Genomic DNA, 13,184 nt, shown 5'->3' with positions numbered 1-13,184 from the left:
TTCAGCCTGTCTCCTGCAGGTCATTGAGGTGATCCTTCCCATGCTCTGCAACTATCTGTCCTACTGGTGGGAGAAAGGTCCGGAGAACTCTCCTGAAGGTGCCCAGTGCTGCACTACGGTGACCTCTGAACACCTCAGCATCATCTTGGGAGACATCCTCAAGATCCTGAACAACAACCTGGGCATCGATGACGCACCCTGGATGAAGAGGATTGCAGGTAAGTGCCAGGCTCAATGCTGTTAGAGAAAGAATAAATATGATTGAAAGGGTTTACCTCTGGTCAGATTGTGTTTTTTTCCAGACTTGCAAATGCAGGGCATGAATTGAGTTTATTTTGGCTTTTTAGGAAACAGGAGAGCAAATTTTACAAATGAATTGCTTCATTGAAGTATGCATTTACATGTCATTAGGTGGTGAGTTTTGTTCTCAACCGATGTAGAACCTACCCTGATTTCTCCTTTTCACTTTTGAAAAACCTTAACAAACAAGTGAAACTTCAGCATAATAATCAAATCCCTGGAAGGTTATTCTGAATGATGGTGACCATGTGGAAACCCTAATATTAATGCAATAACATAAACTCTTTGTAGAACATTTGCATTTTCAGTGCACGTTCTTCAGTGAGAGTTCAGGAAAGACCAGATAAACATAATTGACTGCTGTGGAGGCTCATAGCCTGAAGCACTTTCTCACTTTTAAAAAACACATTTGAATATTTTATCTTTAGATACAAGTAAATTAAACAAGCAAATAAAGTTTATACTGTATCCTATATTAAACTTTTTTGAATAATATTCCCTGTTTTGCTTTTTGTATTTTCGGAGATGAGGATAAAAACCACAATTGCTGATCTAACTTAAAAACTTTGACAGTTGTGACACTTGACACCAGAGCAATAATCTCTAGGGACAGAGGACCGATCTTGGTGTCTGTATGTCTCAGCTGCCCATGTCCAGAATATATATTTTCCATTGTCTCTGTCTTCAGTCTACTCTCAGCCAATTATCTGCAAGGCTGGAGCAGATCTGCTGAGAACCCACTTCCTGCCCACACTGGACAAACTGAGGATGAAGACAGTGAAGGTGGGAGCCTAAAATATAATGTACATTGTATCCTCTGCTCAATGACACCTGTGGGTAAAGTAGATTTGTTGCTGACTCCATCATAAGGTGCTGTATTTATAGTGTATTTATGGTGTATCAGTAGTCAGAAGAGCCAGTCCAAGAACATTATGCCTAGTCACACACACTGAGAGTAAAAGTACCTCTGTCACTTACTGAGAGAGCATACAGGGAGGAGATTACCCCTGAGTTGGAAGGGGTCTTTTGTGAGGACATTTTTACTAATGAATTGATTGCTGGAGATGAGTTGTTGATGTGCTGCAAACGAAGGTTGTGGCTGAAGAGGAGCTGCTGAAGGCCGACAGTAAAGGTGACAACCAGGAGGCCGAGTTGCTCATCCTGGATGAGTTTGCTGTGCTCTGCAGAGACCTCTACGCCTTCTACCCCATGCTCATCCGTTATGTGGACAACAACAGGTACAATATCAGCAGAGAAAGAATAGTCTTAATAGCAAGATTTTGGGGGGGATTTTGATTGTCAAACATTAGTTTGTCGAGTTTTAAACATCATTAATTGTTTTCCTGTAGTCCCTGAGCTTTTACCACCTATATTTTGGATTAATGAATGCATAGTATTGCCGTGTCCTGCAGAGATGTAACACAACTAAATGTAACTCAATAAAAAATGTCTCTCGGTCATGTCTCTGCCATTCCAGGTCCAGGTGGCTGAAGGAGCCGGATGCAGACTCCACTGAGCTCTTCAGGATGGTGGCGGAGATCTTCATTCTCTGGTGCAAGTCCCATGTAAGTCTTACCATTCAGTCAGGTGGTCATATCACAATATAGAGTTTGATAACATAATGCTGGTCTTGAGGATGTCTTTCTTGGCCAACCTCTTGTCTTTGTCCTCTGAAACCAGAACTTTAAGCGTGAGGAGCAAAACTTTGTGGTTCAGAATGAGATCAACAATTTGGGCTTCCTGACCGGAGAGAGCAAGGCGAAGATGTCCAAGGTAAATATAAAGGATATTAGATGTTGCTGGTAACACACAGACACGCACAAAGACACACAGACTTCTGAAAGTGATTAGGGCTGAAACGATTTCTTGATTAACTTAATAAAAACATCTTCATCAAAGCTTTTAATACAACAATGAATTAATCCTATTTGTAGCCGAAGCCTGATGCAACTTGTTCATCTGTGCCACAGAGCTCAATTTTAGGCCAGAAACTATTAAAAACTCATCAACGAGCCACATTGAGGTTTTTTCTTATTAGGACGAACATGGGTACTGTAGTTTATTTCAAGTCAGTCTGACATAAACGCTTCTTCTGTCGTAAATGCTCATTCAATAAATCAATCAAACTTTTATTTCAGACTCAGGGTCCAGATAAGGACATTACATAAAAAAGCACAATAAAAATATACACATTCATATGCCTACCAATGCCTTAAAAAGAGACGGCTGTACCAATGTCACCACAGCTGGTATTAGTAGCATGTTGTCAATTGGAGAATCAGATGTGTATTCATTTGTTGCTGAAAATAGACAGTTTTTCAATTTTTTAAGTAACATTTGCCAAAAACCTTCAGAAGTCAGCTGTTAGAGAAAATGACTTAGCCATTTTAAAAGTGATACAGTATTATTGTAATGTTTATGCCTTTAGCAACAACTAATAACTGGACTGAGTACCATAAATGTCAGAGGAGCTATAAGTATTGAGAGACTGAATTACCTTTAAAATATTAAAGAAACCACTTAATTTTTTCTGCCTGCATTTTTACTAGGGGACATTAGGAATCAACACTGACAAATCTTCTGTCTGCATGAATTTCATTTGGGTCAGAAATTGAACTATGTAAACCTGAAATGTCATTGTTGTGCCAAGAAATATTGTTTTGTTATTAGCATTGAGCTAATGGTTTGGGTTTTAAGACAGCAAAACTCTGACGTTTAGCCCATTAAGATTTGAAAGAGTGTAGATAACATTGACTCCGTAAAGGCGAGGCAACTCACAGGCCTCCCAAAATTAACTTTCTTTGTAAGGGGACCTCTTCATTCTGTAAGACATATGTCCTTTAACGACCCAAGGAGATGGAGGAGAGTACATCTTGGTTCTCTCTGGGTTTATTTTGGACTCGTCTCACTCCTCACCAGCTGTCCTTTATCACTGTGTCAGCACTTTTGGAAAAGCTGAACACAACTTGAATACTTTTGCTGACGGGATCCCCCATGTGCTCCGTTTTTTTTTTTGCTACTGTATTTCACAAAACTTTGCTTATGAAAGGAAAACTCCTTCTAAGCACTTTTCCAGTCTTTTTAATAGATCCCCTTACATTTGCTGGACACACTGATCTAGATGTGAGATGTTCTACAAATCAACTGTAAGAGTTCAAACCTCTTCAATTCACCTCCACAGAGGTTTACGGCATACAGTATCACATTTCATGGGGATATTTGTTGTAGTAAGTCGGCTCATATATCTGGATGGTGACAGTGTTCGGTCTAGTAGTTACTCAACAGGCTGTCACTGAGGGAGTTTCTTGTTTATTTGTTTTGGCAGAGCCGGATCGTTTATTTATTTGCACTCTTGGGGTGTTTTGACGCACTAGCCCACAGTGGAGAAAAAAGCTCCTCCGCTCTTGATCCCAGATGACTCTGCTTGTTAACTGATTTATGTTGATGCACTTTGGGTCATAGTATGCGTTTAATCTTAATCGATGGTTTTTGAAGGTGAAACACTTTTTGTGACCTGAAAGCCTATATAAATTCTCACGCTGCCTGGTAGAAGGTAGCAAACATTCAGTAAATAAAAACATCAATCTGATGCAAATCCATGATTAAGGATGTGATGATTTTTATTTGATTTTGGAAGTAGAAAAATAATTCATATAGTTGAATAAATTGTCTTTATTTAAACACATAAAAACAATAGTAGATGTCACGTAAAACGTTTTGATGGAACCTGTTTGATGGACTAAAAACTAAAAATATAGAATTTGCTTCTACAGTACAATAAGTAAACACAATAAACCAAAGAACAAAACACACATGACAAAACATGACATAGCAGGGAGAGTATCCCACAACCAGATGATGTTTGAGTGAGCTGTATTCTTTTTGATCTCTAAATAACATTGATGATAACAGTTTACAATAATAAACTTTTTTTTTATGGCAAAAGTAATGCATGGAATGCAACACAAAGAGATTAAGATAAAGCAAAGATTAATGATATTTAAGATAAGATAATTAAACAAAGACAATGAAATAGGATAAAGTTAAATTACAAATACAAGAAAGGTCAACTTAAAATAATTGTTAAGAAGTAAGCAATGTTAAAAAGATATGTCTTTTAGGATTTCATTGTCTCCTTTCTCTCTGTAGTCCGGGGGCGACCAGGAGAGGAAACACAAGCGCCGTCGTGGAGAGTACTACTCCATCCAGACCTCCCTTATTGTAGCTGCCCTGAAGAAATTGCTGCCAATCGGCCTCAACATGTGCACCCCAGGAGACCAGGAGCTCATCTCCCTCGCCAAGATACGCTACAGTCTGGTAATGCATAGTTCACAATACAAGACCCAAGATCAGAGCTTCATTGGCTCGGCGCCCGAGCACTACGTTTAAACTGTTAAAGACGCCAGCTGAGAGGCTTGCCGGTGTCTCACATACACAGCCCAGGTATATAACATGCTAAATATATGAACCTGCCGGGGATTCTGTTGGGGAGCGAAAGCCAATGAGAGCACAAGACACTTGTTGAGGGGAAACCATGTGGAGTGGTCACCTGTAGCTCTTTTTTTTACATTGCCAGTTAAAGCCCTTTATCGACAAAAAATGTCTTCTTTGGTGCGGTAGGCATTCAGTAGGTTATATAATCACAAATATTTTAGAAATGTTCCCCATTGTGATAGCTTTATACACACATAAGCACCCTGTCTATTTACTTTTAAGTTTTCTACTAATAGGGTATTAACACTGCATTTTTTTTATTTGTTATGAATACCCTTTCCCTTCATAGAAAGACACAGATGACGAGGTGAAGGAGCACTTGCGTCAGAATTTCCATCTTCAGGAGAAGGTGGGATTATGTTCTATCTAGTGGTTTTTCTAGTAAAGGATCGGTTTCAGTAATACAAGTATAATGCTGCTGTTTATTCATTGTTTTTGATTGTTGTTTGATTGTGTCGTAGTCTGATGACCCAGCAGTTCAGTGGCAACTGAACCTGTACCAGGACGTGGTGGTGAAGAGCGAGGAACCTGCAAACTCAGAAGACACAGTGGACCGAGTCCAGAGCATCTCAGCTGCAGTCTTCCACCTGGAGCAGGTAGAAACATAACTCTTACAACATAACATCAGAGGACATAAAAGGTAATTACATGTAGTATTACTCTTCAGACGTAAAAGTAGATCAACAATCTATATCTACTCAGGTCACACATTATTAGCAAAGGCATAAAAGGCAGCTTTATTTCCTAGGCAATAATGTTAATAATCAGTTAGTTATTGATGTCATTATTAACGACAAAGATTCACTTGTTTTATCTATTGAAATAGTGTGCTGTTTTTCTGTCTTTTATTTAATTTTGAATTTGAACATTTTGGGTTTGGGACTGATGGTTAGACATAACAAGCAGTTCGAGTCCTTTGAAAAAGTAACTAAGAGATTCATTGATAGTGAAAATAATAATTTCTTGCAGCATTAAAGCATTTTACATAATATAGCACCAAGCATATAGAATCTTTGTCACTACAAAACTGGTCCCAACTTTGCGTGTTACCGGCATCATTTCTTCATCCCTCAGGTGGAGCAGCCTCTGAGAAATAAGAAGTTAATCAGGCAAAAGCTCCTGTCCAAACAGCGTAAGCGGGCTGTGGTGGCGTGTTTCCGCATGGCTCCACTCTACAATCTACCCCGGTGAGTCTCTTAAACACCTATCAACTAATTTACAATGTCAATAATTCAATATTGACATAAAAACCCAATTAAGACATGGCTTTGTGTCGATCTAACCGTACATAACAGGCAATCCCAAAGTAGTTGTCGGGGGTTGGGGCATTTCTTTTTCTTGATTGTGTGCCCCTGTAAAACCCTCATCACCTCCCTAATGACATTCTCTCCTCTGTGTTGTTTTCTTGCATAACACTACCTCATCCTCCCTCAGATACAAAAATAATAATTACTTCCTGAATGGCTATCGGAAGGTTTGGCTGGAAAGGGCATTCAAAGCCTCCAGCTTTGACCGCCTGTTCTCCCTGCTGACGGTAAAGTGAAACTACAGGGCGAATGCTTCATCAGTTCAACCCCCCCTCCCTTCATCCACCAGGCTGTGGACCGATCTCTGCCTACCTGCCAATCAATTGTTTCTACACTGTTGATTCTGATTGGTCAGCTAGCATGAGCCCAAGAATTGACTGAAACAAACTTATTTGGAAAGCTGAAACACACTGCAAGATGCAGGCCTTTGTCTCATTTCAGGTGTACAAGGAAGGATTGAAGGAGAAAAGAAGAAAGACAGAAAGAAATTTATTTTTAACAATTTTGACTTTTATTAGTTGTCTACCTGGTTTACAAAAGTATGCTCGATTACAGTAATGTACAGCGTGAAAGCTGTTTCATGTCATTTTGCTTCCTGCTCTTAAAGATCTGTTTTTCATTTGACTTTTTGCCAAAAATTGGTCAGTTTTCCAACACAAATGTGCATCTTTTTAAAGCAAAATATGCAATGTAAATCTAATAATTGCAAAAAACAAGGTTATTGATGCACCTTTTTGTTGGAAAACTGCATATATCCCCTAAAATGTGCATGCTCCTCTAATGAATTTTACAACCTAATGGAAGGAACTGTAGTTATGTTAGAGACCAAATGTGACCAGTCAGAAGAGCCAGTGGGTCCAGCATTGACCAATCACCACCCTGCCTGAAATGCATTTCCTGTAACCCCTTCCTCCCCTTCATCTCTCCTTCCTGTCTCCTCCAAAAACTCACCAGAACCTACCCTAATGCCACTGTACCTCCCTCCCCACTCCCCTCCATTCCTCCTGACCTCCCCTCACCTCCCCCCTCCCCAGGCATCGCTCTATCAACTTCTTCATCCCGGCCTATCAGAGACTTTGGATAGAGGCAGAGGAATACTCCTTTGAGGAGAAGCTAGTACAGGATCTGGCAGTAAGTACTGGGCTCGCCTTGCCCTTGCCCCGTGTGCCCTGCGTTGGCACCCCTCTGCCAGTCCTGTCTGCCGAATGCTTCTTTAGCTCTGCGCCCGTCGAGCCTTGGGATCGTGCCCGGGTGGGGACCTCGCCGAAAGCACCCAGGGGCGGCCCTCGCTCTAGGCGCGCAAAACCCTTCAAACAGAGATCCGTCAGGGGTCAGAGGCTGCATGACCAACTCAGGAAACACAGGGCCAGCTCCGGCGCTCACAGCTCTAGGAAAGCAGGCTATGCCTTTCTGAGCGCAGTGGTAAGGAGGGCCTCTGAATAGGAGTCACTAGATGTTTGGCTGTCAGACCAGGATCCAACCCATCAGTTGTCTTTTCGCTGTACTCTGTAAGTCTGTAGTGTGAGTGTAAAGGTGACGTTACAGTACGTTCTGTGGCCGTGACGTCAGTGGCATGCTTGCGTAGTCATGTGAAGATCACATTTCATTAGATCTTAGTAAGCAGATGCACAGAAAATTCATAAAGACACTAAAACTGTGCCACTGAATTTGAATAAAGTACAGACTTAGATACAGTTGCTTCATGCTGGGGATTTAAAAAAAAGTTTTATTCTACAAGTATGTCAAAATCAGTTTGGACTCGTGGACATTTGTGTAGTCTCTCTTTGTAAGGCTCCTATACTGTTAGTGTCATTCTTCATGTTCAAAGTCATCCCACCAAATGGCTTACTGCTTACATCTGTTTGCTGTAACATGCATGTATTTGAAAACTGGATTCAACGCTGTTCATCATCCACTCTTAACTTCTTCGCCCTGTCCTTTCCACGGATCACCAGGACATGACAAAAAAGCATCTGCATGCTACTGCTCGTTGAATGTTACCGACTCATTACAGTGTTTTTGACAAATGTGTGAATGGGCACAATTGTCAGTGTTTTTTGGAAGATAAAACAATATATATATTTTATTAGAGGGATGATTTGTGATCAGATGAGACAGTGCTAACTGTTTACACCTGTGGACTCTTGCAGAAAACCCCAATGAAAATTGTGGAGGAGGAGGAAGAGGAGGTGGCTGAGATCCAGCCAGATCCTCTCCACCAACTCATCCTCCACTTCAGCCACAACGCTCTGACGGAGAGAAGGTGAGAGAGTTAAATTACTGAACGTGAACATATTTCTTTCAATGTGCTTTTTGAAAGGCAAAGGTATGATGGAAGATATTACACATTTTTGGTTTATCTGTGGTTTATTTTAAATGTGCTAGTGTTATAATAATTTCCTCATTAATTAGTTGTATCGGGTATTTCAATTGACTCAACAGTGACATTCTAAGAGATGATACAGATGCTTTAATCAATGAGGTTGTAGTAGTTGGATTGTTTAACAAAGAGAGCTCTTGTTGCATGTAGTATAAAATATAATGATACATTTTTTTGATATTTGTTGTGACCTCACTTCTTTTCAGTCACTTGGAAGAAGATCCTTTGTATATTGCGTATGCAGACATGATGGCAAAGGTAGTGGCCTTTTAGTTATTTTTGATGTTTAAATAATTCTGGAAAGACTTGAGTTAACGACATGAATGTTGACCTTTGTGTCTTCAGAGCTGTGCAGAGGATGAGGAGGAAGAAGAGGAGGAGGGGAAAGAAAAGACATTCGAGGTATTCTCTCATTCAGGCAGATATCCTCATAACAATGTCTGTCACAGTCTTAAAAAACAATCTTAGAAAACCAAAACTCTGCAACCTGCAAATAATTACAACAGGTACATTAAAGTTTATGCTGATTATGATTGCTCATCTGTTTTGCTACTCAGGAAAAAGAGATGGAAAAGCAAAAGATCCTGTATCAGCAGGCGAGGCTGCACGCCCGTGGGGCCGCAGAAATGGTGCTGCAGATGATCAGCGCCAGTAAAGGTAGCAATGAGCAATGATCGTTTCTGCAGCTCGACATTGTGAAAGCAGTTTTAGGGAAATAATTCTGTAAAACTTTCTGCTGTTTTATGAAGTGCTTTTTTTCTGGGGAGATAGCTACATGAAGTTTAAATGCAATTCAAAGGTTTTTCAACGATGACAAGCATATCATTCTGGGGGAAATGATGAATATGCATAAGACCATTTTACTGCAAAAAAGCTGACCTGCCATCTCAAACATTATGTAATATGTTTTGATAGCCTGAAATATATCCTTGCCAAATGCAAACACACACATTGTGTTTTCTTTTACAGACCCTCTGATCTGCTGCTGTGATTTATCCTTTATTATCACACAAACCTTTTTTTGTCCTTCATGTTGTTGACTTGCAGCTTTTATCTTATCCTTTTTCATCAGGACGTCTGGGCCCCATGGTGACATGCACCCTCAAACTAGGAATCTCCATTTTAAATGGAGGCAATGTGCAAGTTCAGCAGGTCAGATTAAGCAGCTAAAATATCCAACTATTTTCATCTTTTTGTCCTATCTACTGTATCATTCTTATTCTTCAGTCCAACCATCATCATATACACCCACAACATATTCAGAAATTACACTGGAGTAGCACTTGTTTTTGACAGTAGGATGTTTAATGCTTTTTCCCTTATCCCAGAAAATGCTTGATTACCTGAAAGAGAAAAGAGATGCAGGCTTTTTCAAGAGTCTCTCAGGACTGATGCAGTCTTGCAGGTACTATACTGTTATATTATCTATTCTTAAAAATGATCATTTCTGTGCTTACATCAAGTGCTTCTATTTTACTTTTTGATTTTTCTTTCCCCAGTGTCTTGGACTTAAATGCATTTGAAAGGCAGAACAAAGCAGAAGGACTTGGTATGGTGACAGAGGAAGGTTCAAGTAAGTTAAGAGAAGTCTTTCCAGATGGGCAATCTGATTCTACCTGTTTTCCCCTCCTCAGTGTTCTGAGCATCACATTTTTGACATAGTTTTCTTGTGAAGTTCAGGAGATCCCCACTGTTGAAAGCACATGTTTTTACTCTTGTTCACAAAACAACAAAACACACATCTTTTTCCCTTCACTAAAGTAATGCTGAACCATGACAACTGCATAACCTCTGTGTCGTTAGAAAGCGGTTAATAAATGCTAGTTCCTAATTAGTAGTTTCTGTATGGCCCTTGTAGATGAAATAATCAAAATAACTTTGCTATTAATGTGAATTTTGATTAATACAAATAGTTTGCTGCTTGCGCTACAGTCTTGAAGCCATTTAAGTCGGGAGTGTGTTGTCTTTTACGTCTACTTTTGCAGTAAAACAAGCAGGAGTTTTAAATATATATTATGGGACTGTGTAATATTTACCATGGGATTTATTAGAATTATAAAACCGATTTCTTTTAACCTTTATGATCATATTAAAGAATGTATGTATGTTGTCATCTATTTCACAGCAGTGGTTATTGAGTGGCTGTTAACAGTACAAAACCCGTCTAAAGGGACATGGTCCAGCATTAAAATGAACCTCTCTCCAACTTTCAACACAAACACTCTTCACTTGACGCTTTTCACATCAAACTATGTTCGTCTTTTCATCATTCAGTCCTCTGCTAAACATTTCCACCGAGTTCTGTGTTAAACAATTCAGTGTTACTACTTGTGTCAGTGTTACTGTTTTTCCCCATAACTTAATTCTTATTCGGTACTCATCTTGATACAACATAGACTCACACCAGGCCTCTGATCTCCACCCCCTCTAAAACTATTCTCTTTAACTGCATGACTTTGTTTTTCACTCGTAGAGGATAAATTCATAATTCTTTGTATTGTAATCCAATGTCCTCTCTTTTTGCTTATGTCTTTGTGTATTGTTTGTCTCCTTCCTGTCATTTTAAAAAAAAAAACATCGATGGCAGCCAACAATCAGCGGGGTAAATAGCAAATTCAGATCATCCTGACATGGCTATGCTTCCACCCTGAATGTCTCATTTCTGTGGTTCATACTACCTGCTGTATTCGGTACCCAGTCTCTCCCTCCCCCAGATGTCTAAAGGGACAAATTGCATGTAGAGTGTACACAAAAAGTCGATCCGCGAGAATACATTGCCTGTCCTTTTGTGTGTTATTTGTTCATATTCCTTTCATGTTACCATTTACTAATGCAAACCCTAATACTGATGCTCAAAGCTGTTTTTCTAAGGCTATCAGTGACATATCTCAAGGGTTTGACTGAAGGTTTGTGGACTCTTCCACAGCCTAAGCAAAGCTTTGTCTTGCTTTGGATTTGGGGCATATTTCACAAAGCTGGTTTCCATACAAATGTAAACTTTCACATGGTCTGATTGCTCACAGAAAGGTATTTGTGCACTGGATTATCTGGTTGATTTTCTTAAGTGAATTGTGTAACCAGGTCTGTCCACGGCTTTTTTCTTGGAATGACCCCTTTCATCAGGCTCAAACCCACGCCTACATGTGAAAGTTGTCAAGCTTCCTCCAGCTTATGGAAATGTTGTGTTTCATTGTTGTTTAAGGGCATTTTTACAAAAAGCACTTTGGATTCAGTTTAAAACCTGCAATCTAAAGGCCCTGGACTTCAATTATGTATTGAACATGAAAGGTGTCCTGCTTGCCTCATAGTAATTGCTTCTGAGGAGGTTTTACAGACCTTGCTATTTTGAATAAGTAAAAACTCAAATTGTTTTCGGTAGGGTCATAGTTGTTGTAACCAAGATTTATTTTCTTCTAAGGTTCCAAGGTGCTACAGAATGATGAATTTACTAAAGATTTGTTTCGGTTTCTGCAACTTCTATGCGAGGGACACAACGGAGGTGAGCTTGTTCTTATGGTTATTTTAAAGTCTTCATGGAGCGTTGTTTTGTTTGTATGACTTGTTTCTGTACTGCGCCACGATGGCACAGTGATCCATAAGAGGAAGGGCATGGATGAGAAACTATTTATTTCTGTCAGATTTCCAGAACTTCCTGAGAACCCAAACTGGAAACACAACCACAGTCAACATCATTATCAGCACCGTTGACTATCTGCTACGTCTGCAGGTGTGTAAAACACACAAAATGCAAAATGTTCACACACTAATACTACTAGCACCACCATTTTCATTGGCTATCCATGTGATCCTGCTTTCTAGGAATCTATCAGTGACTTCTACTGGTACTACTCTGGCAAAGATATCATTGATGAGACTGGAAAAGTCAACTTCTCCAAAGCTTTATCTGTTGCCAAGCAGATATTCAACTCACTGACTGAGTATATTCAGGTAAGAAGCTGATCCCTGGGTCAACACTATTAAATCCACAATGTAAAGATTGAAATTAGTAAAATATTTCATCATGTGTTTTTTTCTTTCTTTCCCATCATCTCTTTCCTACAGGGCCCGTGTATTGGGAACCAGCAGAGTTTGGCTCACAGCAGACTTTGGGATGCAGTTGTTGGCTTCTTGCATGTGTTTGCCAACATGCAAATGAAGCTGTCTCAGGTACAATAAACCTTGTAATTCTTCTACTTGAAAAGCATCTCCTTACAAAATATTATAGTTCAGCATGAGAGGATACAACTGTAACAATCAATTATTTTGTTCAATAGAAGTACTCTCTTCCTTCTTGCTACTTTTAACATCTTGTGACCCCAAAAATATATCTCACTTATCAATATATCTCATATCAATATCTTCAAGCATAAAACATTATGACATAAAACTATGATAGGTTAGTAATTTAAGACATTTTACACAACTTCTATTGGGCCTCTTTAATGATTACCTTGTAGTAAAGGCATTCAAATACATTACTGAGGTGAACATTTGGAGTATATTTGTTTTGTTCTTCCTTCAGGAAAACTCAAAACAGAGCAAAGCTTTAACATAAAGACTCTTATCTCCTTGTAGGACGCCAGTCAGATCGAGCTGTTGAAGGAGCTGATGGATTTACAGAAGGACATGGTTATCATGTTGCTGTCTCTGCTAGAGGGTAAGAGCCTGAATTTGTCATTAGCTGACAAAGAAATTAACAAGAA

The 13,184-nt window shown here is 39.5% G+C and overlaps 1 protein-coding gene across 1 annotated transcript in view; it reads left to right on the top strand.

The window, feature by feature from the left end:
• Positions 1–13,184, top strand: part of ryr3 (ryanodine receptor 3) — a 115,263-nt gene that overhangs the window by 90,105 nt on the left and 11,974 nt on the right. Inside the window, exons 68-89 of the mRNA XM_054618316.1 lie at positions 20–218; positions 989–1,083; positions 1,393–1,538; positions 1,778–1,865; positions 1,981–2,073; positions 4,450–4,617; positions 5,084–5,143; positions 5,256–5,390; positions 5,869–5,981; positions 7,136–7,232; positions 8,252–8,364; positions 8,688–8,739; positions 8,827–8,883; positions 9,039–9,138; positions 9,554–9,633; positions 9,810–9,886; positions 9,981–10,054; positions 11,900–11,980; positions 12,120–12,208; positions 12,301–12,429; positions 12,544–12,648; positions 13,057–13,138. Of these exons, the coding sequence (XP_054474291.1) occupies positions 20–218; positions 989–1,083; positions 1,393–1,538; positions 1,778–1,865; positions 1,981–2,073; positions 4,450–4,617; positions 5,084–5,143; positions 5,256–5,390; positions 5,869–5,981; positions 7,136–7,232; positions 8,252–8,364; positions 8,688–8,739; positions 8,827–8,883; positions 9,039–9,138; positions 9,554–9,633; positions 9,810–9,886; positions 9,981–10,054; positions 11,900–11,980; positions 12,120–12,208; positions 12,301–12,429; positions 12,544–12,648; positions 13,057–13,138 (2,233 nt within the window). The remainder of the gene's footprint in view (positions 1–19; positions 219–988; positions 1,084–1,392; positions 1,539–1,777; positions 1,866–1,980; positions 2,074–4,449; positions 4,618–5,083; positions 5,144–5,255; positions 5,391–5,868; positions 5,982–7,135; positions 7,233–8,251; positions 8,365–8,687; positions 8,740–8,826; positions 8,884–9,038; positions 9,139–9,553; positions 9,634–9,809; positions 9,887–9,980; positions 10,055–11,899; positions 11,981–12,119; positions 12,209–12,300; positions 12,430–12,543; positions 12,649–13,056; positions 13,139–13,184) is intronic.

This window comes from Anoplopoma fimbria, chromosome 18 (assembly GCF_027596085.1).
Source record: "Anoplopoma fimbria isolate UVic2021 breed Golden Eagle Sablefish chromosome 18, Afim_UVic_2022, whole genome shotgun sequence".
NCBI classification, from domain to species: domain Eukaryota; kingdom Metazoa; phylum Chordata; class Actinopteri; order Perciformes; family Anoplopomatidae; genus Anoplopoma; species Anoplopoma fimbria.
This window is presented reverse-complemented; position numbering and strand designations above follow the sequence as displayed.